Raw genomic sequence first — 27,001 nt, 5'->3', positions numbered from 1 at the left:
TGTCCTCTGTACCTGCGTCGCTTCCTCTTGCAAATAACGGGGATGTCGGCCCTGTGGGGTGTTTGGAGAATGTCTTGTGCGTCGTCCTTGTTGTAGAAAAAATATTTGTCTAATCCGAGGTGAGGGATCGCTGTCCTGATATCCAGAAGCTCTTTTGTGCCATAAGATACGGTTGCAGAAACATTATGTACAAAATGAGTTACAAATAACGCGAAAAAACCCACATAACACAATTGGTTGGGCACTTGTAAAACTGCTGCCATTTCTTCCGGCACCATTTTTGGTGGGTCTAGGGTATCAGTTAAGGTGGAGGTGATATGATCCTTAACTAGCCTCGCTAAGAACTTAATGAAGACAGAAGTGAGTGCAATATTCATTTAGTTCAGTTACCTTTTGCTTTCTTGGGTGCAGGAACAATGGTGGACATCTTGAAGCATGTGGAGATAGCAGAGTTGGATAGGTAGAGTTTGAATATGTCCGTAAACACTCCAGCCAGCTGGTCTGCGGATGCTCAGAGTACGTGGCTAGAGATGCCGTATATATATATTTAACCAGGTAGGCTAGTTGAGAACAAGTTCTCATTTACAACTGAGACCTGGCCAAGATAAAGCAGTGCAACACAAACAACAACACAGAGTTACACATGGAATACACAAACATACAGTCAATAATACAATAGAAAAAATGTGTATACAGTGTGCGCAAATGAGGTAGGATAATGGATGTAAGGCAATAAATAAGTAAATAAATAAGCCCTGCGAGGGTTAACACGGTTAAATTTCTTACTCACATCGGCCAAGGAGAGCGAGAGCCCCCATCCTCGGGAACGGGCCGCGTCTGTGGCACTGTGTTATTCTCAAAGCGGGCGAAGAAGATTTTTAGCTTGTCTGGGAGCAAGATGTCGGTGTCCACTACGTGGCTGGTTTTCCCTTTTCTAATATGTGATTGTCTGGAGTCCCTGCCACATACGTCTCACGTCTGGGCCGTTGAATTACAAATCCTCCCGAGTGGGGCGCAGCGGTCTAAGGCAATGCAGTGCTTGAGACGGCACTACAGACCCGGGTTCGATTCCAGGCTGTTACGCAACCGGGAGACCCATTATGCGGCGCACAATTGACCCAGCGTCGTCTGGGTTAGGGGAGGGTTTGGCCGGCCGGCATGTCCTTGTCCCATCGCGCTCTAGCGATTCTCTTGGCGGGACGGGCACATGCACGCTGACTTCGGTCCACAGTTGTACGGTGTTTCCTATGACACATTCAAATGTCAAGAGCAGTGCGGCTTGGCAGGGTCGTGTTTTGGAGGACACATGACCTCCTCTCCCGAGTCCGTACGGGAGTTGCACCGAAGGGACAAGACTGTAACTACCAATTGGAGTGTTATTTTATTTGTTTTTGTTAACCTTTATTTAGCTAGGCAAGTCAGTTAACTTCTACTTCATCACAATCCCGGATCCGGGAGCACCCTCATCAGTAAAAAAGCTGACTAGCATAGCCTAGCATAGCGTCACAAGTAAATACTAGCATCTAAATATCATTAAATCACAAGTCCAAGACACCAGATGAAAGATACACATCTTGTGAATCCAGCCATCATTTCTGATTTTTAAAATGTTTTACAGGGAAGACACTATGTATTTCTATTAGCTAACCACGATAGCAAAAGACACAACTTTTTTTCCCACCATTTTTTTCCTGCATAGGTAGCTATCACAATTTCGACCAAATAAAGATATAAATAGTCACTAACCAAGAAACAACTTCATCAGATGACAGTCTGATAACATATTTATTGTATAGCATATGTTTTGTTAGAAAAATGTGCATATTTCAGGTATAAATCATAGTTTTACATTGCAGCCACCATCACAACTCTCACCAAAGCAACTAGAATAACTACAGAGACCAACGTGAATTACCTAAATACTCATCATAAAACATTTATGAAAAATACACAGCGTACAGCAAATGAAAGACAAAGATCTTGTGAATCCAGCCAATATTTCAGATTTTTTAAGTGTTTTACAGCGAAAACACAATATAGCATTATATTAGCTTACTACAATAGCCAACCACACAACAGCATTGATTCAAGCCAACAATAGCGATAACGAATAAACCAGCAAAAGATATTAATTTTTTCACTAACCTTCTCAAACTTCTTCAGATGACAGTCCTATAACATCATATTACACAATACATATAGAGTTTGTTCGAAAATGTGCATATTTAGCGGCACAAATCGTGGTTATACAATATGAATAGTAGCCAAAATGCAAACAAAATGTCGGGAGAAATCTTGGGAGAGGCACCTAATCTAATCAGTAACTAATCATAAACTTTACTAAAAAATACAGGTTGGACAGCAAATGAAAGATACATTAGTTCTTAATGCAACCGCTGTGTTAGATTTTTAAAATTAACGTTACTACGACATACAGCGTGCGTTAAAGCGAGACCGCACCGGCGGAATAGTAGTTTCACATTTTTCAACAGAACAACGAATTAACATCATAAATACTTCTTACTTTTTGATGAGCTCCCATCAGAATCTTGGGCAAGTTGTCCTTTGTCCAGAGGAATCGTTGCTCGGTTGTAGATTGTCGCCTTCAACTTTGGAATTAGCAGTAAAAATTAGCCATGTGGCGAAGACGTGCCCAACTCACTATAACGCAGCACAAAGAAATATCCGAAAATCGCAATATACTGATATAAACTGATATAACTTGGTTTAAAATAACAACATTATGATGTCTTTAACACCTATATCGAATAAAATCAGAGCCAGATATATCTAAGGCCTATAACGGGAGCTTTCCAGAACGCCATCCTGAGGTCTGTCTTGCGTCATGGCGAATGTTGAAAAGACTGCACCCCACGTTCCAAGACCCTTTATATGGCCTCAGATCTGCCTAGCAACTCCATTCCAATTCTCCCTATTTGCTGACATCTAGGGGAAGGCGTATGCAGTGCATCTCGACCAATAGAAGACATGCAAATTAATAAACTGACCCCAGAACAGCCTGCCTTATTTCAGATTTCTCACTTCCTCACAGGAAGTTTGCTCCAACTTGAGTTCTGTTTTACTCACAGATATAATTCAAACGGTTTTAGAAACTAGAGAGTGTTTTCTATCCAATAGTAATAATAATATTCATATTGTACGAGCAAGAATTGAGTACAAGGCAGTTTAATTTGGGAACGAAATTTTTACAAAGTGAAAACAGCACCCCCTATTGAGAAGGTTTTAAGAGCAAATTCTATTTACATTGACGGCCTACACCGGCCAAACCCGGACGACGCTGGGCCAATTGTGCGCCGCCCTATGGGACTCCCAATCACGGCCGGTTGTGATACATCCTGGAATCGAACCAGGGTCCGTAGTGACGCTTCTTGCACTGAGCTGCAGTGCCTTAGACCGTTGACCCACTCGGGAGCCCAATGTCAGAATATCTTATGTCAAAATACATACGTTAATCGTTACTCACCAAATATAGAGTTTTTCTGAGCGACTATATTCATTTACTTCTGTTATGGCCTTCCAAAAAACCGTCTAAATATAAATGTAATTACTATAGTGAGTGATTGGAGGTGCACAATAGGCATTTTACCCTAACTGGTTTCCCAAATACATCTTAGAACTAAGTTCATCGTTAGAACCTTCGTAGGGGCAAAATTATATCTCCGAGCTGTTTCCCAAAGCCATCTTTATTAACGTTGCATTTGAAAACACTCGCAATCTAACGCCTGCCACAGACCACTCGTTGAACAGCTACAGTTGAAGTCGGAAGTTTACATACACCTTAACCAAATACATTTAAACTCAGTTTCTCGCAATTCCTAGTAAAAAGTCCCTGTCTTAGGTCAGTTAGGATCACCACTTTATTTTAAGAATGTGAAATGTCAATAATAGTAGAGAGAATGATTTATTTCAGCTTTTATATCTTTCATCACATACCCAGTGGCTCAGAAGTTTACATGCACTCAATTAGTATTTGGTAGCATTGCCTTTAAATTGTTTAACTTGGGTCAAATGTTTCGGGTAGCCTTCCACAAGCTTCCCACAATACGTTGGGTGAATTTTGGCCCATTCCCCCTGGCAGAGCTGGTGTAACTGAGTCAAGTTTGTAGGCCTCCTTGCTCGCAAATTCTTTTTTAGTTCTGCCCACAAATTTTCTATGGGATTGAGGTCAGAGCTTTGTGATGGCCACTACAATACCTTGACTTTGTTTTTCCTAAAGCCATTTTGCCACAACTTTGGAAGTTTGCGACCAAGCTTTATCTTCCTGACTGATGTCTGGAGATGTTGCTTCAATATATCCACATAATTTTCTTTCCTCGTGATGCCATCTATTTTGTGAAGTGCACCAGTCCCTCCTGCAGCAAAGCACCCCCACAACATGATGCTGCCACCCCCGTGCTTCACAGTTGGGATGGTGTTCTTCGGCTTGCAAGCCTCCCCCTTTTTCCTCCAAACATAACGATGGTCATTATGGTCAAATGGTCATTATGGTTCTATTTTTGTTTCATCAGACCAGAGGACATTTCTCCAAAAAGTACTGTCTTTGTTCCCATGTGCTGTTGCAAACCGTAGTCTGGCTTTTTTATGGCAGTTTTGGAGCAGTGGCTTCTTCCTTGCTGAGCGGCCTTTCAGGTTATGTCGATATAGGACTCCTTTTATTGTGGATATAGATACTTTTGTACCTGTTTCCTCCAGCATCTTCACAAGGTCCTTTGCTGTTGTTCTGGGATTGATTTGCAGTTTTTGCACCAAAGTACGTTCATCTCTAGGAGACAGAACGTGTCTCCTTCCTGAGCTGTATGACGGCTGCGTGGTCCTATGGTGTTTATACTTGCGTGCTATTGTTTGTACAGATGAACATGGTACCTTCAGGCATTTGGAAATTGCTCCCAAGGATGAACCAGACTTGTGGAGGTCTACAATTTCTTTTCTGAGGTTTTGGCTGATTTCTTTAGATTTTCCCATGATGTCAAGCAAAGAGGCACTGAGTTTGAAGGTAGGCCTTGAAATACATCCACAGGTACACCTCCAAATAGCATCCATCGTTAGATGCTTTTGTTTCTCTCTCACGTCACTTTATACACAGAAGATCCCCGCTAAACATAGAATCACATGGTTTATTCGTCTCTTTGTGACCATCGATAACTTCAGAACAAAGGTGACTACATTAAAATATAAACAGTAGGCTATAGGCCTATTTCAATCATATTGAAATACGTTTCATGTTCAATCAAGTTATATTTTAATACTGCAATTTGTCTCAATACATTTCATGATGTGTAGCCTAAATCGGTGATTTAGCAATTCTTATTTTTTGGGAATAAGTCGCCTCAATATTTGCTGATTTAGATGGTCATATCTTTCTAAGAGCTAATCCGTCATCAGTATTGTGAATGAATTATAATGTTAAGTAAAGATTTGAGTGGAGAATGCTGATCCGAGAGCAGCGCTTTCTTTCTTTGGATCTTATCAGTATGGACACTTGCTCCAACAACGCACTTAGCGACCGTTCTCCCTGTATAGTGTTTTGTTAAACACGTGTTACATCCTGGCTGTTGTAGGAAAGATGCATCCTAAACACTTGTGAGTCTAAGTTCCATTTCTATTGAGAAACCGGGCCGAGGGTGTTAGAGAAAGACACGTCATAGTCAACATCTCTAATGCACAGATACTGGGGCAGGTTAAAGGCTAACCATACTTAATATTTTTTCCCCCTCTGTTTGCCATATTGGATGTTTTTTCGGGACTACTGTCTTGTGTGACTGGAGGAAATAGGCTACATAGTGTTCACAGTTAAACAAAGGGCCCTTGGCACTTACCTGCTACAAATAACAAGTAATGTGCCGTTAGTGACTATGTTTTTAGGATACTGAAGGCCATGTTTTAAAGAGGGCCACTGCTTGGATTTTTTATTTTTTTTGTCTTGGTTGAACCTTGTTTACTTTGTTCCATTGATGGCCTAGTAGTTTAGTGTTACAAGGTTTTCCTTTCCTGTCTTAGCCTTACTTCTATGCATGTCCTCAGATGGAAACTTTCAAGATCAGGAGGCATTTCATTTTCTTTGCAAGATGCCAGAGAATTAACTTTCAGTCATGCTTGAATATTTTATTTAGGCGAATAGAGTCCCGAGTCTTTTCCAATCAGTTGCATTTAGGGTAGACTAGAGTAAAGTCATGACCCAGCCCTGTTTCACTGCGGATATGACAGTGCCTACTTTGATATACTCCTGACTAGTAGTAAGAAGAGTTATGTAAATCATTGAATACCCAAATGCAGCTGTTTTATATAAATATTAAATCATTTATGGGAAACAATTACAGTGCATTCGGAAAGTGTTCAGACCCCTTGGCTTTTGTTACGTTACAGCCTTATTCTAAAATAGATTAAATAAAAGGCACACACCTATGTATATAAAGGTCCCACGGTTGACAGTGCCTGTCAGAGCAAAAACCATGCCATGAGGTCAAAGGAATTGTCCGTAGAGCTCAGAGACAGGATTGTGTCGGGGCACAGATCTGGGGAAGGGTACCAAAACATTTCTGCAGCATTGAAGGTTCGGACACAGTGGCCTCCATCATTCTTAAATGGAAGAAGTTTGGAACCACCAAGACTCTTCCTAGAGCTGACCGCCTGGCCAAACTTAGCAATCGGGGGAGAAGGGCCTTGGTCAAGGAGATGACCAAGAACCTGATGGTCTCTCTGACAGAGTTCCTCTGTGGAGATGGGAGAACCTTCCAGAAGGACAACCATCTCTGCAGCACTCCACCAATCAGACCTTTGTGGTAGAGTGGCCAGACGGAAGCCACTTTTCAGCGTCATGGAGTCTAGTCAGGATCGAGGCAAAGATGAACGGAGCAAAGTACAGAGAGATCCAAAATGAAAACCTGCTCCAGAGCCTCAGAATGGGACAAAGGTTCACCTTCCAACAGGACAACAACCCTAAGCACACAGCCAAGACAATGCAGGAGTGGCTTCGGGACAAGTCTCTGAATGTCCTTGAGTGGTCCAGCCAGAGCCTGGACTTGAACACGATTGAACATCTCTGGAAAGACCTGAAAATAGCTGTGCAGCAATGCTCCCCATGCAACCTGACAGAGCTCGATAGGATCTGCAGAGAAGAATGGGAGAAACTCCCCAAATACAGGTGTGCCAAGCTTGTAGTGTCATACCCAAGAAGACTCGAGGCTGTAATCTATGCCAAAGGTGCTTCAACAAAGTACTGAGGAAAGGGTCTGAATACTTATGTAAATGTATTTCCCTTTTTATATAAAATCTTAACCTGTTTTTGCTTTGTCATTATGGGTTATTGTGTGTAGATTGATGGGGGGGGGTTTCATACATTTTTGAATAAGGCTGTAACGTAACAAAATGTGGAAAAAGTCAAGGGGTCTGATTACGTTCTGAATGCACTGTAAGTACGTTACTGTAAAATATTTCCATTAAAATGGGCTAAAAGAATGGCCAAAAATAGCTTTTTAGCAATACTTTCTCAATCAAGAATTTAGCTTGGACTGTCTGGGAGTGGTCTGAGTGGGGAGGGGAAAACAACTGAAAACTAGCTGTTATTGGCAGAGGCTTAGAACTCTTTGTTATTGGTCTATTAACAAATTTGCTGCATGGTGATGTCACCATCGAAAGCCGACACTCCCACCCATGCAAACCTGCTGATTTTAAAATATATTTTCAACCAACAACTATCAGGAGATGTCACTGATCCCATTTTTCACACTTTTACAGTGTTAGTTTCATCAGCTGTTGTACAATTAGGTCCAGGACGATACCAGTATCGGGATACTCCTTAGTATCATAGGGAGGAAACAATACACAAAGCAGATTTGATTTCTTTAGGAAAACAGTCCTCATGTTGGAAACAAACATCATGTTGTCCTCTAGAGTCACATGTATTTGTTTTCCAAGATATAGCACACAATATTTTACATACAGCAGGTTTTTAAAGGATCATAGAGTTTGGTCTGCTTGGAATTTTCATTTTTGCCATGAAAAAAATATTGCAATACTGGTATCGTCCTGGTCCTATACAATTTGATATAAATCACAGGGAAAAAAGCACATTTTGACTGCACTAGGCCTTTAAAGTCATCAGGCTAGTCAGTGTAGCTACATAATTGTACAATTTGAATGCTATTTTGCTCACCTAAAATCAGCTAGGAGTGGCCACAGGTGTTGTCACCTTTAGTATATAGGTAGCAGACTAGCAGCTGTATTATTAGTGCTAGTTACTAGCGCTTCACTTTCATTCTCCTCTCTTCATATGTCCCACTGTCTGTGTGTAGTCCCCTGGTGTGGTTCTGTGGGCTGTGAACTCTACTCACACAGGCTGTGCTGCAATTATCACCCCATCTGATATCCACTGTAATCATGACCATGCTGAACAGTGGGGTGCAGGGAGGACAGATGGCAGACAACGCCCCAAAATATGAGTCTGAAATATTAATAGAAAGGCCATATGCTCACGCCGCTAATAAATGGAAAAAGAGAGGAAGCAAGCGAGGCAGAGCTGAGCTCTGTTAACCTGGCCTGGTGGAGAAATGTTTGTATTCATTGTCAGGCATTTCATCCTCAAGTGTTGTATTGACGATTGACCATATCTCTCTTATTGAAGATATTTTCTAATGAGATTAACTAGGATAGATAAAGGTGAAATAAAATGAAACAAAGTCTTAAATGTAGACTTTCGATAGACTATTTTTATGTTTTGAAACAAATGCACTGCAGGAGCGGAGTAGCTAGCCTGTGGCTTTTATGACTTTGAAACTAAACAGGGGAACAGGGTTTGGATTGGAGTCAGTCAGTGTTGGCAAGGGGCGTACACTGTGACAACTGTTAAAGTAGAGTGTAGATTGGCCATTTCCAGTTTGCAATCTCGCTGTCCTGAGCTTCTGCTTTTGCTTGGAGAAGTGGGATAGGACTGAACCTGTCTTTCATGTTCCAAACACTTCACAAACTTTCTTTAGGCTATTCGTATAGGCGACGCGGGTTATGTAGTCTATACTATGTATGATGTATTGATGATGTATTGTCGTCTTAATATCGGGTAAGCGTACCCATTAAGCCCACTTCCATCTTTGGAATAATAATAAACAAAATGCAGCATATGGGCCGGATTTGTGTATTTGTTACATCTGTAAAACTTGATGGCTGACATGCAAAACATTTTGGTACTATATTAGAGGTCGACCGATTTTATGATTTTTCAACGCCGATACCAATTATTGGAGGACCAAAAAAAGCTGATACCGATTAATCAGCCGATTTTTATTTATATATATTTGTAATAATGACAATTACAACAATACTGAATGAACACTTATTTTAACTTAATATAATACATCAATAAAATCAATTTAGCCTCAAATAAATAATGAAACATGTTCAATTTGGTTTAAATAATGCAAAAACGAAGTGTTGGAGAAGAAAGTAAAAGTGCAATATGTGCCATGTAAGAAATCTAACGTTTAAGTTCCTTGCTCAGAACATGAGAACATATGAAAGTTGGTGGTTCCTTTTAACATGAGTCTTCAATATTCCCAGGTAAGTAGTTTTAGGTTGTAGTTATTATAGGAATTTATAGGACTATTTCTCTATACCATTTGTATTTCATATACTTTTGACTATTGGATGTTCTTATAGGCACTATAGTATTGCCAGCCTAATCTTGGGAGTTGATAGGCCTGAAGTCATAAACAGCGCAATGCTTGAAGCACAGCGAAGAGCTGCTGGCAAATGCAGTAAAGTGCTGTTTGAATGAATGCTTACGAGCCTGCTGTTGCCTACCACCACTCAGTCAGACTGCTCTATCAAATATCTAATCATAGACTTAATTATAATATAATAAACACACAGAAATACGAGCCTTAGGTCATCAATATGGTCAAATCCGGAAACTATCATTTCGAAAACAAAACGTTTATTGTTTCAGTGAAATACGGAACCGTTCCGCATCGATTATATGCAACGCAGGACAAGCTAGATAAACTAGTAATATCATCAACCATGTGTAGTTAACTAGTGATTATGTTAAGATTGATTGTTTTTTACAAGATAAGTTTAATGCTAGCTAGCAACTTACCTTGACTCCTTCCTGCACTTGCGTAACAGTTAGTCAGCCTGCCACGCAGTCTCCTCATGGAGTGCAATGTAATCAGCCATAATCGGTGTCCAAAAATGCTGATTACCAATTGTTATTGTTAAAATCGGCACTAAGTTATCGGCCATTCCGATTAAAGGGTCAACCTGTAGGCTATATCAACAATGGACTAATGAAACAATATGCCAAAATATAGTTCTTGGGTGGAGTTTAACTTTAAAGTTTTCCTTTAATCCAGTTTGTGGTTGTATCCATACCAGTTTTATTCTACGCCAATCCGTTTTTTATTATTACGTTAGTGACAGTTACAGTGCCTAAAGAAAGTATTCACCACCTTGACAATTTTGTTGTTACAGCCTGAATTTAAAATTGATTCAATTTAGATTTTGTGTCACTGTCATACCCACACTACCCCATAATGTCAAAGTGTAATTATGTTTTTAGAAATGTTAACAAATTAATAAAAAATTAAAAGCTGAAATATCTTGAGTCAGTAACATGGAACCCAAACCGGCTGCGTGCATGCGCCATCGTGCATAAATGTATTTTGTCCCCCCACACCAAACGCGATCACGACACACAGGTTAAAATATCAAAACAAACTCTGAACCAATTATATTAATTTGGGGACGGGTCGAAAAGTTTTAAACATTTATGGCAATTTAGCTAGCTAGCTTGCACTTGCTAGCTAATTTGCTTTATTTAGATAGTTTGCTGTTGCTAGCTAATTTGTCTTGGGATATAAACATTGAGTTGTTATTTTACCTGAAATGCACAAGGTCCTCTACTCCGCCAATTATTCTACACACAGAACGGTCAACCGAATAATTTCTAGTAATTTCTCCTCCTTCCAGGCTTTTTCTTCTCTTGACTTTATATTGCGATTGGCAAAACATTAGGTGCATTACCGCCACCGACCTCGTTCATCTTTCAGTCAACCACGTGGGTATAACCAATGAGGAGATGGCACGTGGGTATCTGCTTTTATAAACCAATGAGGATATGGGAGAGGCAGGACTTGCAGTGCGATCTGCGTCACAAATAGAACTGACTTCTATTTTAGCCCTTGGCAACGCAGACGCTCGTTGGCGCGTGAGCATTAATTGAATAATATAGATTTCTACATTTATTTTGCAACGCGCATGCAACGCGAGCAGTGTAGTCAGACTGTAAGTATTCAACCCCGTTGTTATGGCAAGCATACGTTCAGGAGTAAACATTTGCTTAACAAGTCACATAAGTTGCATGGTTTTTGAATGACTACTCACCCCACACATACAATTATCTATAAGGTCCCTCAGTCGAGCAGTGAAATTCAAACACAGATTCAACCACAAAGACCAGGGAGGTTTTCCAATGCCTTGCAAAGAAAGGCACCTATTGGTAGATGGGTGGTAAAAAAGAAGCAGACATTGAATATCTCTTTGAGCATTATTAAGTTATTAATTACACTTTGGATGGTGTATCAATACACCCAGTCACTACAAAGATACAGGCTTTCTTCCTAACTCAGTTGCCGGAGATTAAGGAAACCACTCAGGGATTTCACCGTGAGGCCAATGGTGACTTATCCCTAATATTCAATTAACATGAGCATAAATTTTTTTTCTTCAGGTGTAGGTTAGGGCTGACCCCATTAAGTTGACTAGTCAATTTTTTGGTCGATAGGCTGTTGGCCGACCGAGATTTCTTTAGTCGAGCAGTCGCAAAACATTTTCATGGTGTGTAAGACACCTGTCTGATTCGCGTCTGTCTCAGTGGACTAATCCATTGGGGAGGCCGTGGGGGTGGCACAGTCCATCACTCTTAGACACGTGATAGTGAAATTGCATATGGTTATATTATGTAAAAATAATGGTGCAACAATAATAAATCTAATATTTTATAACAAATGATCTTTCTCCTGTGTTGGATATCGTCGTTGTCCGTGGTTCTGAAACATAATCTTCCGTGCGCCGTAGAATTGGCACCTTTCCCTATGTTGGTATGTGCATAATAGGAAAATTAACCAGCATATTGGGATTGAGAACAATGCGTGGGAGGCAGCAGAGATGAGGAAACAGCCCTTGCCTTAGCCTAATTGAGAGCGAGGAAACCAACTTAATTAGCTCTATAATCAATAGCCTAACTATTAAATGTGCCATATACAGTGCCTTCGGAAAGTATTCAGACCCCTTGACTTTTTCCACATTTTGTTACATTACAGCCTTATTTTAAAATCGATTAAATTGTTTTTTCCGCATCAACACAATACCCAATAATGACAAAGGAAAAACAGTTTTTTATACATTTTTGCAAATTTATAAAAAATGTGAAATGAAATTTTACATTTACTTTAGTATTCAGACCCTTTACTCAGAGATTTGTTGAAGCACCTTTGGCAGCGATTACAGCCTCTTGGGTATGACGCTACAAGCTTGGCACACCTGTATTTGGGGAATTTCTCTAATTCTCTGCAGATCCTCTCAAGCTTTGTCGGGTTAGATGGGGAGCGTTGCTGCACAGCTATTTTCAGGTCTCAAGAGATGTCAGATCGGGTTCAAGTCCGGGCTCTGGCTGTGCCACTCAAGGACATTGAGACCTGTCCCAAAGCAACTTCTGCGTTGTCTTGGCTGTGTGCTTAGGGTCATTGTCCTGTTGGAAGGTGAACCTTCGCCCCAGTCTGAGCACCTGAGCGCTCTGGAGCAGGTTTTCATCAAGGATCTCTCTACTTTGCTCCGTTCATCTTTGCCTATATCCTGACTTGTCTTGGGGACCTTCAATGCTGCATAAATGTTTTGGTACCCTTCCCCAGATCTGTGCCTCGACACAATGCTGTCTCGGAGCTCTACTGACAATTCCTTCGACCTCATGGCTTGGTTTTTGCTCTGACATGCACTGTCAACTGTGGGACCATATATAGACCGTTGTGTGCCTTTCCAAATCATGTCCAATCATTTGAATTTACCACAGGTGGACTCATATCAATTTGTAGGAAAATCTCTAGGATGATCAATGGAAACAGGATGCACCTGAGCTCAATTTCCAATCTCATAGCAAAGGGTTTGAATACTTAGTGGGGCAAAAAAGTATTTAGTCAGCCACCAATTGTGCAAGTTCTCCCACTTAAAAAGACGAGAGTGGCCTGTAATTTTCATCATAGGTACACTTCAACTATGACAGACAAAATGAGAAAAAAAATTCCAGAAAATCACATTGTAGGATTTTTAATGAATTTATTTGCAAATTATGGTGGAAAATAAGTATTTGGTCAATAACAAAAGTTTATCTCAATACTTTGTTATATACCCTTTGTTGGCAATGACAGAGGTCAAACGTTTTCTGTAAGTCGTCACAAGGTTTTCACACACTGTTGCTGGTATTTTGGCCCATTCCTCCATGCAGATCTGTGTCAACATCCCTGGGTCGCTCCTGTTTTCAGTTCGCTGCAGCTTGCGACTGGAACGAGCTGCAACAAACACTCAAACTGGACCGTTTTATCTCCATCTCTTCATTCAAAGACTCAATCATGGACACTCTTACTGACAGTTGTGGCTTCTTTGTGTGATGTAGCCCCCGTCCCCGCAAGAGTCCTTTTGGTAGGCCGTCATTGTAAATAAGAATTTGTTCGTAACTGACTTGCCTAGTTAAATAAAATAAATCTAAATAAATGCTTTATAATTGTTTTTATTAGAGCAGACTGCTATTACTTATGTATTTAGTGTTTACACTGTTCCAAACAGATAGAAAAATTGAATCTAACAGCACCTGTTTGTTATACATAATATGCATGCAGCTCTCGCTCCTATAGCCTCCCTTTCTCTTGATCTCCTTATTATGATCATCATTATAATAATGAGTGATGTCGTTATCATAAGTAGACTTTGTATAGTAGCCTTCTATAACCGCCATCAAGCTGTAGGCCTAAGATTGCGTCCTGTTTAGTCTTAATACCATACCTTACCATATTTCATTATATAGGCTACTGTGTTAATAAGTTGTTCATTCATGCTTTGAAATGCAATCAAGCATTTTAGTTTTATAATGAAAGAACAAAATGAGCTTCAAATAATTAGCCTAAGCAATAAATAATGCACGCAAATGTTTTTAGGCTGCTGTAATAAAGGCTTTATATCTCTTTGTTAGAACAGACTCCCTGGTACACTTATTTTGTGTTGACACTGTTCCAAATGGTCAGAAATGTTTTATTTGTAATCTAACAGCAACTGTTTGGCACACATAATACTCAGGAAATGCTTGCTCCTACAGTATACCCTCCTTTTTCTGGATCTCCAGTAGTTTCCACAACTAAGTCAAATGTCTTCCACAGATCTGACTTCCCCTTTCCCTCCTGAGCAACCAGTAAACATACGCCCATTTTGAGTTTATTTCTCACATCCTCCGCATCCATTTTGCTAAAACAAACTCACCCAGCATATGTTAAGTTCATGTTTTAAGTATCCCTATATTCCTGTTATTACGGGGCTATCACTCAGTCAAGAGTGCGCATGCGCATGAAGTCTGGTGGTTGTTGGACCTAGCCTCGAGTGTAATGGCTACTTGTAGTGTGTTCATATAGTATAGTAAACTTTGTTAAACTGGAACCTTGTCGTTGTGTCATTTCGAGTTAACATTGGTAGCAGAGGATGGTTTCTAACTACAATGTGCCACCTCGCTTCGACGAGAAGAGGTCGTACGAAAGTTGGAAAAATGAACTGGGAATCTGGACACGCGTTACTAATCTGGACGCGAAAAAGCAAGCACTTGCGGTGGTATTATCGCTCGAGGGAAGAGCGAGAGATACAGCACTGGAAATATCCGTTGAGGATTTGAACAAGGATGACGGTATGGGAACTTTGATCACAGCACTGGATTCTGTATTTCTTAAAGAAGAGAAAGACCGTGCCTACGAGGCATATTCAAACTTTGACAGTGTTACGAGAGATATTTCGGTTGCAATGGCGGACTACATCATTGATTTCGAACAGAGGTACAATAGGATGCGCAAGTACGACATGGTTCTCCCAGATGCAGTGTTAGGGTTCAAGTTGCTAGACACTGCTTGTCTAGATGGTAGGGAGAAACAGTTGGCTTTGACTGCTTGTACTGTGCTGACTTTTGCATCTATGAAGTCGGCACTAAAAATAATATTTGGTGAGAAGACGTCTGTCGCGCCAATAACAGATGGAATGCAAGTGAGTGACGCAGCATATTACACCGAGCAGCACAGAAAAGGCGCCAACAAGTCACGTTCTCAAGACAACCAGAAGAGGGCGCCATTTCCCGGCACAAATCCACTGGACACATATGGAAGGAGATCGAAATGTGCAATTTGTCAAAGCACTTACCATTGGGTTAAAGACTGTCCTCATAAAAATGAACAAGTTAAACTAACAGAGGAAAATGTAAACACAGAGATAGAGCAGTGTAACATTACACTGTTTTCAAATAAATCTGATACTGAGATTTTTATAGTTGAATCCTTAGGATCTGCTGTGATTGATACTGCATGTACACGGACAGTGTGTGGTGCAAAATGGCTTGATAGCTATGTCAGTGAACTAAATATGAAAGAAGTACAAAATATGATTGACACACCAAGCAAAAGAGCTTTCAAATTTGGAGATGGGAGAATTGTCCATTCTACCAAGAGAGTTAAGATACCAGCAAAAATTGGTCAGACTGTGTCACATTGAAACAGAGGTGGTCCCTACAGATATCCCCTTACTATTAAGCAAAGCTTCCCTCAAGAAGGCAGAGGCTGTACTAGACATAAAAAATGACAAGGCAGTGATGTTTAAACAACCAGTGACTCTTGAACTTACTACCTCAGGCCACTATTGTGTAAACATTTTAGACAAAGACATCTCACAGAGTCCATGCAAAAATGAGATTCTGACTGACACAGAGCACATGGAGATTCTGACAGTCACAGAGAACATGAGCACTAAAGAAAAACACAAAGTATTGCAAAAGCTTTACAAACAGTTTGGACATGATACAGTTGACAGACTTCAGAAGTTACTCAGCAGTTCAGGGAATAATGATGATGAGAAGTACGAAACTGGAAACAAAGTGTACTACAAACGAGTTGACTGTCAAGAGTGGAAAGGACCGGGAGTAGTCATTGGTCAAGATGGTGTGGTGATATTTGTGAGGCACGAAGGCATGATTGTCAGGGTGCATCACTCAAGATTGCGGAAAGTAAATGATCAACAAGATAGAGGGGCTGTAGCTGAGAATCAGTCTCCTAATGAAAATGACAAAAAGGACACAGTAACAGACACAAACCTACCAGATGTCACATCCAATGATATGGACACTGAAACTGACACAGGAAATGGAGCAGAGACCTTTAACCATGCCACAGGTAATACTATTGAGCGTTCAAATGAGGAAAACATTCAACAACAGCCATATGTGTTAAGAGAACATGGTTGTTCCAATCTGAAAACAGGACAAACTGTTAAATACATGGACAGAGAAAGTGGTATTCCACATACAGCAACCATCATTGGACGAGCAGGAAAAGTAAAACACAAGAACTGGTACAACTTGCAGTACTCTGAACCAGCTATACTTTCTGGTACAACAGGGTCAGCTGACCTGTCACTTGTAGATAATATCAGAATTGAATCAATGGAAAATCGAGAAAAACAGAATGACATTCAAAATGATGATGTACTTGAAACAAAGGACGTGTCATTTGACTCAGCTAAGCTAGATGAGCTCAGTAATTGGAGGAAAAATGGAGTGTTTGAGGAAGTCAAAGACATTGGCCAAAAATGCGTCTCAACAAGGTGGGTGTGTACCCTTAAAGAATCCTTAACTGGAATAGTGTCTAAAGCACGTCTAGTGGCTAGAGGTTTTGAGGAGCTGGCTGCTAAAGAACTCCCAAAAGACTCACCGACATGCGCCTCAGAGTCACTCAGATTGCTGATGTCAGTGATCTGCCAGAAAAAATGGAAACTTAATTCCATAGACATCAAATCTGGATTTTTGCAGGGAACAGAGCTGTCAAGGGACATTCACATCTGACCTCCGCCTGAAGCTAAAAGCGAAGGAACACTGTGGAAACTAAAAAAGTGTGTGTATGGACTGGCAGATGGATCACTCTACTGGTACAACAAAGTCAAGGCAACAATGCTGAATACAGGTGGAAAAATGTCACAAGTGGATCCTGCAGTCTTCTATTGGCTTGATCAAGACTGCAATGTGACTGGAGTACTTGCCTGTCATGTTGATGACTTTATCTGGGGTGGCTCAGAGACCTTTGCTTCAACTGTGATTCCACACCTCAAAGCTGTTTTCTAGGTTGGCCGTGAGGAGCATGATCATACATTTTTGTTATGTTGGCATAGAGTTTATTACAGTTGATGGCAAAATACTGATGCAACAGGAGAGCTATATCAAGAATCTTCAACCCATCCACATGGATTCTTCAAGAGCCGTACAAAGGAATTCCCCTCTATGTGGAATTGAAGCTGATAAATTGAGGTCAAAGATAGGACAAATTTTATGGGTTGATAGACAGAGTAGACCTGATGTAATGTTTGATGTTTGCAACTTGGCATCTAACACAAAACACGCCACTGTACAAACCATTCATGAGGCAAACAAAGTTGTTCGTAATCTGAAATCACAACAAGTGATATTAAAGTTTCAGCATGTTGGATAAGATGACTCTTTCAAACTAGTTGTCTTCAGAGATGCTTCGCTAGGGAACCTTACAGATGGAGGCACACAAGGTGGACATCTAATCGTGTTAATGGGTGAAGGAGGAAGATTCTCACCTATCTGTTGGCAGTCAAAAAAGGATCACAAGGGTTGTCCGAAGCGGACTTGCTGGAGAAACCCTTGGTCTTGGGGATGGAGTTGACAATGCTATCTTTCTTGCAACTCTGTTCTCAGAGCTTACCACTGGTGAGACAAAACAGCACTTTCTACCTGTAGTTTGTGTCACTGACAACTACTTATTAGTTGATGCTGTGAAGTCAACCAAGTCTGTCACAAAGAAAAGACTCAGCATCAAGGAACTTATTCAAGCACAGAGAATCCAGCGGATTCTGTGGTCAACCACAAAGGAAAAGCTTGCTGACTGTCTGACTAAAAAAGGAGCATCCGGTCTTGTGCTCCTACAGGCTCTCGCTCCCACAGGCTCTCAGTAATGGAAAGTGGCAGCTTGAGTAATACAAATAAGAACAGTCACACAACCCATTTGTAATGGGGATCTTGAATAATACTTGGACATTTAATTATGTTGTTGATGTTTTATTTGTCTTTAAAGAAAAGGGGGAGATTGTTAAGTTCATGTTTTAAGTGTCCCTATATTCCTGTTATTACGGGGCTATCACTCAGTCAAGAGTGCGCATGCGCATGAAGTCTGGTGGTTGTTGGACCTAGCCTCGAGTGTAATGGCTACTTGTAGTGTGTTCATATAGTATAGTAAACTTTGTTAAACTGGAACCTTGTCGTTGTGTCATTTCGAGTTAACAGCATACACCCCTCCAACCAGGCATGCTTTATCTACACATTTTCTGCATGCAGAGTTCAAGTGAAGGTCAAGCAAATCATAGAGAAAGCAGACTGTATTGCAATCATCTCTGATGGGTGGTCGAATGTTCATGGGCAAGGAATAATTAACTACATCATCTCCACCCCTCAACCAGTATTCAACAAGAGCACAGACACAAGGGACAACCGACACACCGGTCTCTACATTGCAGATGAGCTGAAGGCAGTCATCAATGACCTTGGACCACAGAAGGTATTTGCACTGGTGACAGACAATGCTGCGAACATGAAGGCTGCTTGGTCTGAAGTGGAGGAGTCCTATCCTCACATCACACCCATTGGCTGTGCTGTTCATGCATTGAATCTGCTCCTCAAGGACATCATGGCACTGAAAACAATGGATACACTCTACAAGCGAGCCAAGGAAGTGGTTAGGTATGTGAAGGCTCATCAAGTTATAGCAACAATCTACCTCACCAAGCAAAGTGAGAAGAATATGAGCACCACAGTGAAGCTGCCCAGCAACATCCGTTGGGGTGGTGTTGTCATCATGTGTGACAGTCTCCTGGAGGGGAAGGAGTCTCTCCAAGAAATGGCCATATCACAGTCTGCCGATTTATGGACAGCCACATCAAGAGGATCCTCCTGGATGATGTATTTTTGGGGAGAGTGGTAAGCAGCCTGAAACTCCTAAAACCTATAGGAGTAGACTTTGCTCTGATTTGAGGGAGACAATGCCATCCTGTCTTATGTTCAGACTCTGCTTGCAGATGTAAGAGAAATCTGTACTGCCCTGCCCACTTCACTGTTGCTCCAAGCAGAGGAAACTGCTGTTCTGAAATACATCAAAAAGCATCAAGACTTCTGCCTGAAGCCCATACACGCCGCAGCGTACATGTTGGACCCCAAGTATGCTGGCAAGAGCATCCTGTCTGGTGTCATCACTACCGTGTCTCGCCACCTTGGCCTGGATGAGGGCAAGGTTCTTGGCAGTCTGGCGAAGTACACTTCCAAGCAAGGGCTTTGGGATGGAGATGCAATATGGCAGTCGTGCCAACATATCTCATCAGCCACCTGGTGGAAGGAACTTTGTGGATCTGAGGCTCTTTCCCCTGTTGCCTCCATCATCCTCCAAATCCCACCAACATCAGCCGCCTCAGAGCGCAACTGGTCCTTGTTTGGGAACACACACACCAAAGCACACAACAGGCTGACCAATACAAGGGTTGCACAATTGGTGGCCATCCGGGCAAATTTGAGGCTTTTTGAGCCTGACAACGAGCCATCCTCAACAAGGTTGGAAAGTGACAATGAAGATGAGGCCTCAGAGTCTGATGTTCAAGAGGTGGACATTGAGGAGGTCCAGGGAGAAGACATGGAAGCCTGAGAGGAAGACAACCAAAGCTTTAGTTTCTAGACTATCATTTGACAGATGTATGTTGAAAACGTTTTTGGGAGATGCGATGGATTGTTGTGAATCATTCAATAGTCCCTTTCTTTTGTTGTTCAGTGAATTCATCCATGTGACAAGTCAACTCATTTAATTTAAATCAAAATCAAATTTATATATATATAACCCTTCTTACATCAGCTGATATCTCAAAGTGCTGTACAGAAACCCAGCCTAAAACCCCAAACAGCAAGCAATGCAGGTGTAGATGCACGGTGGCTAGGAAAAACTCCCTAGAAAGGCCAAAACCTAGGAAGAAACCTAGAGAGGAACCAGGCTATGAGGGGTGGCCAGTCCTCTTCTGGCTGTGCCGGGTGGAGATTATAACAGAACATGGCCAGATGTTCATAAATGACCAGCACGGTCAAATAATAGTAATCACAGTGATCAGGTCAGGGTTCCATAGCTGCAGGCAGAACAGTTGAAACTGGAGCAGCAGCACGGCCAGGTAGACTGGGGACAACGAGTCATCATGCCAGGTAGTCCTGAGGCATGGTCCTAGGGCGCAGGTCCCCCGAGAGAGAGAGAGAAAGAAAGAGAATTAGAGAGAGCATACTTAAATTCTCACAGGACACAGGATAAGACAGGAGAAGTACTCCAGATATAACAGACTGACCCTAGCCCCCTGACACACAAACTACTGCAGCATAAATACTGGAGGCTGAGACAGGAGGGGTCAGGATACACTATGGCCCCATACGATGATACCCCCGGACATTAAAGTTCAATTCGTAACTAAATAGTTTTTTTTATTTCTATTGGAATGATTTAAATCATTTGAAATTGTCTCCTTATGATAAGGTAAAAGGTTTATGTTTCAGGCTCCATATTATATGGTAAATATATCCAATGCAAAAAACAATAACATTTAAATGGTATTAATATTACATTTGCATATATTTCCATTAATTCCCATATATTCCCGTTAATTCCCACGGAAAGTTTCCACCTCTGAATATTCCCTAAAATGTGCAACCCTACTTCCAATACACATTGCCTGTGAGCGTCAGAGGTGAACCAGTTGCATACACAGCTCGAGCAAGACATTCATCAGCATTTCTCTGACTACGTTCCTCCATTGAGTCAAAAAAAACTTCTGATTCCAGGAGGACCATGAGCTGTTGCTATCGACAAGGTGAATGATTTATCATTTTCACCTCGAATAGAAGTACAGGGACTTTTGTCAGAGGTTGCTTGTTGTGAGCGCTGAGGGAACTTTATGCACTTGGCCAGATGATTCTGCATCTTTGTTTCATTCTTCACATAGGATTTGGCACAGTATTTGAAAATGTACACAGCTTTTCCTTCTACATTAGCTGCAGTGAAATTTCTCCACACATCAGATAGTGCCCTTGGCATTTTCCTGTAAAGATTAGAAAAAAATATTTAAAAAAAACCCCTAATGCAATTCCATGTACAGATAAATAGTTAAACAGTTAGTTTAAACAACTCCTTTGTAAGATAAATATTTTAAAATGAAACATGTATGGAAACAGGAGAAATAACACTCCTCAGTTCGCAGGCTCAAGCAAGCTAAACCCACATGGTAGCAAAAACTAACTAGCAAAAATTCTGAAGTTAGAAATGATTGGAACATACTTTGCTGTAGGCTACTATTTACTAGTTAACAAAAAATCATGTATGTCATATACAATATATTCAAAACTTACCAGAAAGCATGTAGTCCTTGGCTCACAGTGTAGAATTTTGGGCTCAATAGCATCTCATTAGTGTGCAAGATCTTGAGAATCAGCTGTACATGTGATGGAAGAATGCACTGTGCATGCAGAGGGTTGCAATTCCATTGAATGGGGAAAGTTTAACCAAAATATGACACAAGACTTAGAATTGCCTTATGTGTGTCCCACAAAAAAGGTTCACTGTTATAAGCTAACTTTTTTGATGAATTTTGAGTAATTTAACTTCCAATTAAAAATTCCCGGAAATTTCCCGGTAAGTTTCCGACCCTTTGCAACACTAGAGAAGAGTAAGACCAGAGTTGAAGGATATCGGAGATAGAAGACATACAGGTGTTTCTATTATTTGGTTCACCACATGTACCTTTGTAATACAACAGTAGAGAGGGAGAAATTAAACTGTCTTCAGACAGGCTTTAGGAAGACACGTTGAACTAATTAACAAGAATATGACTACAGCAAATGTAAGCCAGCTTTGAGATAATTCATTAAAAGTTGTTTGTGTTATGTTCTTTGTCCATGGCGTCTGAACTACAGAGGGCGGTGCAGGTTTTTGTTCAAACCAAGCAGTAACACACCTTGTTCATCTATTCAAGTCTTGATTGAAGTCTATGATTAGTAGAATCAGGTGTGTACTGGTTGGCATGAACAATAACTTTAGGGGAGATTATTATAAATTAAGTTTTCATAAGAAATTTCAGGTTAAGTTTGCAATATTTGGAAATTAATTAAAATAGATTTATTTAAAGGTGGGCTTAAAGGGTACATTCAGTACTCATTAAGCACATTCCGGACTTTATACATATTTTATCAAATATATTTATTATACATAAGCAAATGGTGTCAAGTCATAAAACTTCACATGAGAGATTAATCTTTATTTTTTATTATTTTTTTATCTACACTTTTCTTACAGAATTTAGGGCAGTATATGTTAGAAATGTCTAAACTTAGATTTTGGTGGGCTTAATAGGTACACTTACCCTCCTTTGAAGAGCCCGGACAGTATCATTAATGTATTGTTTACCTGTTTTTCAGGGGTGTGGTTTTGGCGAGGGCATGGAGCACCCTGTACACAGAGGGGAGACGATGTCCCTCGGACTGCACGACAGGTACTGTGCAATGTATGTCCAACTTTTATTTCTGCATCTATACACGATCAATCAACAGTCCTCACTTTTATCTGAAGTGCCTCATTTTAGCAGTTTCTGCTTTTCTCATGTTATGTGTGAATGTGTAACTTCAAACACTTGCTTTTCAGCTCAACTCACTAAAGGACTTCACTGTGCAATTTCAGCAACCCATTATAATCCCCTCTCATCTCTTAAGTAGTATGTGAAGTAGGCTTTGGCGATACCCCGGTATACGGTATAAACGGTATATTTCGAAATACCGACGGTATGATTTTCAATACCGTTTAAAATGTTATTTTGGTGTTGGGACACTCCCGCCTCACAGTGGCGCCACTGCTTTTAACTATAAGTTAAATATAACTAAGAAATCTAAGTTGTTAAATAAATTACACTTCTGGTCAAAGGTTTTAGAACACCTACTCATTCAAGAGATTTTCTTTATTTTGACTATTTTCTACATTGTAGAATAATAGTTTAGAATTCAAGGCACACTTCACTAGCATGGCAACCACAGCATTCTGCAGCGATACGCCAACCCATCTGGTTTGGGCTTAGTGGGACTATCATTTGTTTTTCAACAGGACAATTACGCAACACACCTCCAGGCTGTGTTAGGACTATTTTACCAAGAAGGAGAGTGATGGAGTGCTGCATCAGATGACCTGGCCACCACAATCCCCCGACCTCAACCAAATTGAGATGGTTTGGGATGAGTTGGACAACAGAGTGAAGGAAAAGCAGCCAACAAGTGCTCAGCATCTGTGGGAACTCCTCAAGACTGTTGGAAAATAATTCCAGGGGAAGCTAGTTGAGAGAATGCCAAGAGTGTGCAAAGCTGTCATCAAGGCAAAGGGTGGCTATTTGAAGAATCTCAAATATAAAGTATATTTAGATTTTTTGGGTAACTGCATGCTTCCATATGTGTTGTTTCATTGTTTTGATGACTTCACTATTATTCCACAATGTAGAAAATAGTCAAAATAAAGAAAAACCCTGAGTAGGTGTTCTAAAACTTTTGACTGGTCGTGTATATCCAGCTCAGGGCTCCAGCTATGCATTTGGTTTGCTAACTGTCAAGATCAAGCTTCTTGGTTACAGCATACTTATTCAATCCCCTCCTGGATCAAGATCCATGTTGCCTCAATTGTTTTGTGCGTCCCCAAAGAATTATGTTATTATTTATATATATTTTTAAATGGTGCCCTTTGTGTGCACATTGGGTAATACTGTATACCCCGTTATGGTACAGAAACGGTATGAAAATGTGGATGCCGCCCCAATCCTAATGTGAAGTTAGACTAACATGAAAAAAAATGTATTCTCTCTCTTTTCTGTCAGGTTTGCTCTCTTTCTCTCAAGGACAGAGATGGACATTTTAGTTTTAAACTATTCAGTTTCTGTATTTGAACTGGAACATTCCTGTTAACTAACATTCATAATTACATCTTAAAGTGAGTCAAAGACATGGACTAAGTACGCAGTGTTCATGCAGCTCAGTGTGTGTGGGCTAACTTTTCTCTTTGGGTCTGTCTCCAGACCCCTCTATAGGACACGTTGTTTTTGTACCAGGTGACTAATGCCTTAAGCTGTGAGTGGGTTTTTATCCGCAAGTCAGCTACCATCGGTAACGCTAATGAAGTAGGAAGTTGTGTGATTGTGGAGCGCCAGGGGAGATTACTCACAACATCATGACTGTTGACAATTTTTTAGCATAAATGATGCTGCTCTCTTGACTACCTTTTCTCAGTGTCCTCTCTGGCGCTGCTGTAGTGTCAGCGAGGTTTCTCTAAGCCCCTGTCCTTTGTGCCTTTTTGTGTGTTGCTGCAGCTGTTCAGGGATTTTGTCTTCTCAGAGCACTTCATGAAGATTTTAGTGGAGTGCCTCAACTGGAAATGCTTTTTATGTTACAGATTCTGCTCTAACTGCATCAGTGCATTTAGGCCTATGGTCAATTAGGACGGTGAGCTCTGACTACTGAAGTATATATACTGTTTAAAAAAAGAAATAACAGTAGCTGTTACGTCTAACCTAATCCTGCCTCCAGTCATTTTCACGACCATAATATCGGTTGTATTTAAGGCCAGTGCTTCAGGCATGTAGATGTATTGTCTTCCCTTATTTATATTGTCCCCAGTACTTTTAAAGCTTAGCAGTAGTTTGTCTGCTGGAACAGCGTGTCCCTCTGCTGTCACGCAGCTAGCTGCCTCCTAACGAGCATCATGAAAGTGGTTGCTAGGCAATGGCAGTCTTTGACCAGAGTGCATGCTTCTGGACTGTACTACGTGGTGTAGTGAAGCAAGAGGAAAGGCTATAAGCTGAGGGTTGGGGGGGGAGGGTGATGGCTTAATCAAACACACAGATTGACAATTATTATTGACACCGATATAATGAGTTTGTCGTCATTCCCCCTCCCAACCAACAGTAGTTTCAGCTCTATAGCATCACTATTTTGAATGCTATGGTAATGAATAAATCATACACCAGCTTGTTAGCTCCATGACTGGGTTTTAGAGGGGTATGTTGTGGGAGTTGAGGCGTTATATATTTCTCTCTTTTATGCTGTGCTGAGCAAAGTGTGTTTTGGATGTAAGCAGTTTTATGTCTTGATTGAGGTAGTAACAATGTACCAAAAAGGGGAAAACATTTCAGTGTGTCACTTGGCAAGTTGATACTGATGCCACAGTTTTTTGCCAGCAAACACTAGACTGCTGCAAAACTTCTATTAAGACGGACAGTTGACTCTTCTAGGCACTCTCTTCTAGGCACGGGAAAGTGTGCCATTGGCAAGGTTTGTTCCCCCATGTTCGCTAAGCTCTTGCATTGATGCACACCAATGGGCAAATCTACATCCGTATGCGGTGCATCGGCTATGAACTTTCAAGGACCTAAATCCGGTGTCTATTCAACCCTGTAACACAGGGGTAAATGTGTATTTTCTAAAACAGACCCTTCCTTCTGTCCTCAACCACATAAGGTGTGATGATGGTTATGGTCAATTTGTCAAAGTTATTTTATGTAATGTTTGTTGTTGTTGTATTGCCCTGAATTGATCCCTGTGACCTAGCCTATGTCCGTATGCTTTATACTCTGACTGAGACTGTCCAAATTAGAGGCAACTACTAGTGATTATGCAGATGAGGCTAATCTCATCCCACTAGGGATGCACATTTCAGTAAATTTGGCTAAGGTTAAATTTGTTCCAAACAGTAAAAGGACAATGTTTTTGTGATTATTGGTGCTGTAAAAATGTTCGCTAATGGGTTAGCAATTAACATGTTTGACATTTCAGTGTAAATACTATCAGCTTTTTGATAAGTGGTTTAGCTAAAAAAAATACATCCCGTATTATCGGCATACGCTCCCCGATTATTGGCCACCCTAGTACTTTGTTCAATTACAAGATATATCTATTTAGTTATTTTCAAAAAAGAGACACCAACCTTGTATCCAAAGTATTTACTAGATAGTTGACTAGTTTGCTAGCCTTCCGGTTGAAAACAATTGACTTGCCCGTCGACTTTTCATTGCGTAGCCTGGTGCGCACTCCTTGGACTCTTAACATGTATAATTTACATCATATAAAACTTTAATTTGAGGAATGGCGCCGGAGGGGATGGCTGCCGTTTTACAGGCTCCAAACCAACTGTGCTATTTTGTTAGGTTTTTCGCTTTATTTGTAACTTATTTTGTACATAGTGTTGCTGCTACCAACTCTTATGACCGAAAATAACTTCTGGACATCAGAACAGTGATTACTCACCTCGAACTGGACAAAGATTTTTTCTTTAACCTCTAATTCCTCCCAATCCCGGATCCGGGAGCACCCCCATCAGTAAAAAAGCTGACTAGCATAGCCTAGCATAGCGTCACAAGTAAATACTAGCATCTAAATATCATTAAATCACAAGTCCAAGACACCAGATGAAAGATACACATCTTGTGAATCCAGCCATCATTTCTGATTTTTTAAATGTTTTACAGGGAAGACACAATATGTAAATCTATTAGCTAACCACGTTAGCAAAAGACACAACTTTTTTTACTCCACCATTTTTTTCCTGCATAGGTAGCTATCACAAATTCGACCAAATAAAGATATAAA

The 27,001-nt window shown here is 40.7% G+C and overlaps 1 protein-coding gene across 2 annotated transcripts in view; it reads left to right on the top strand.

Annotated features, from left to right (window-relative positions):
• LOC120057262 (kelch-like protein 13) overlaps positions 1 to 27,001 on the top strand; it is a 102,782-nt gene that overhangs the window by 5,082 nt on the left and 70,699 nt on the right. Inside the window, exon 2 of one of the 2 annotated variants that reach the window (XM_039005813.1) lies at positions 22,805 to 22,878. In XM_039005813.1, coding sequence (XP_038861741.1) covers positions 22,826 to 22,878 — 53 coding nt within the window. In that variant the 5' untranslated portion in view covers positions 22,805 to 22,825. Of the gene's footprint in view, positions 1 to 22,804; positions 22,891 to 27,001 lie in introns of both variants that reach the window. The other variant, XM_039005812.1, reaches the window with a different exon arrangement.

Source organism: Salvelinus namaycush, chromosome 12 (genome assembly GCF_016432855.1).
Source record: "Salvelinus namaycush isolate Seneca chromosome 12, SaNama_1.0, whole genome shotgun sequence".
In the NCBI taxonomy this organism is placed as follows: Eukaryota; Metazoa; Chordata; class Actinopteri; order Salmoniformes; family Salmonidae; genus Salvelinus; species Salvelinus namaycush.
This window is presented reverse-complemented; position numbering and strand designations above follow the sequence as displayed.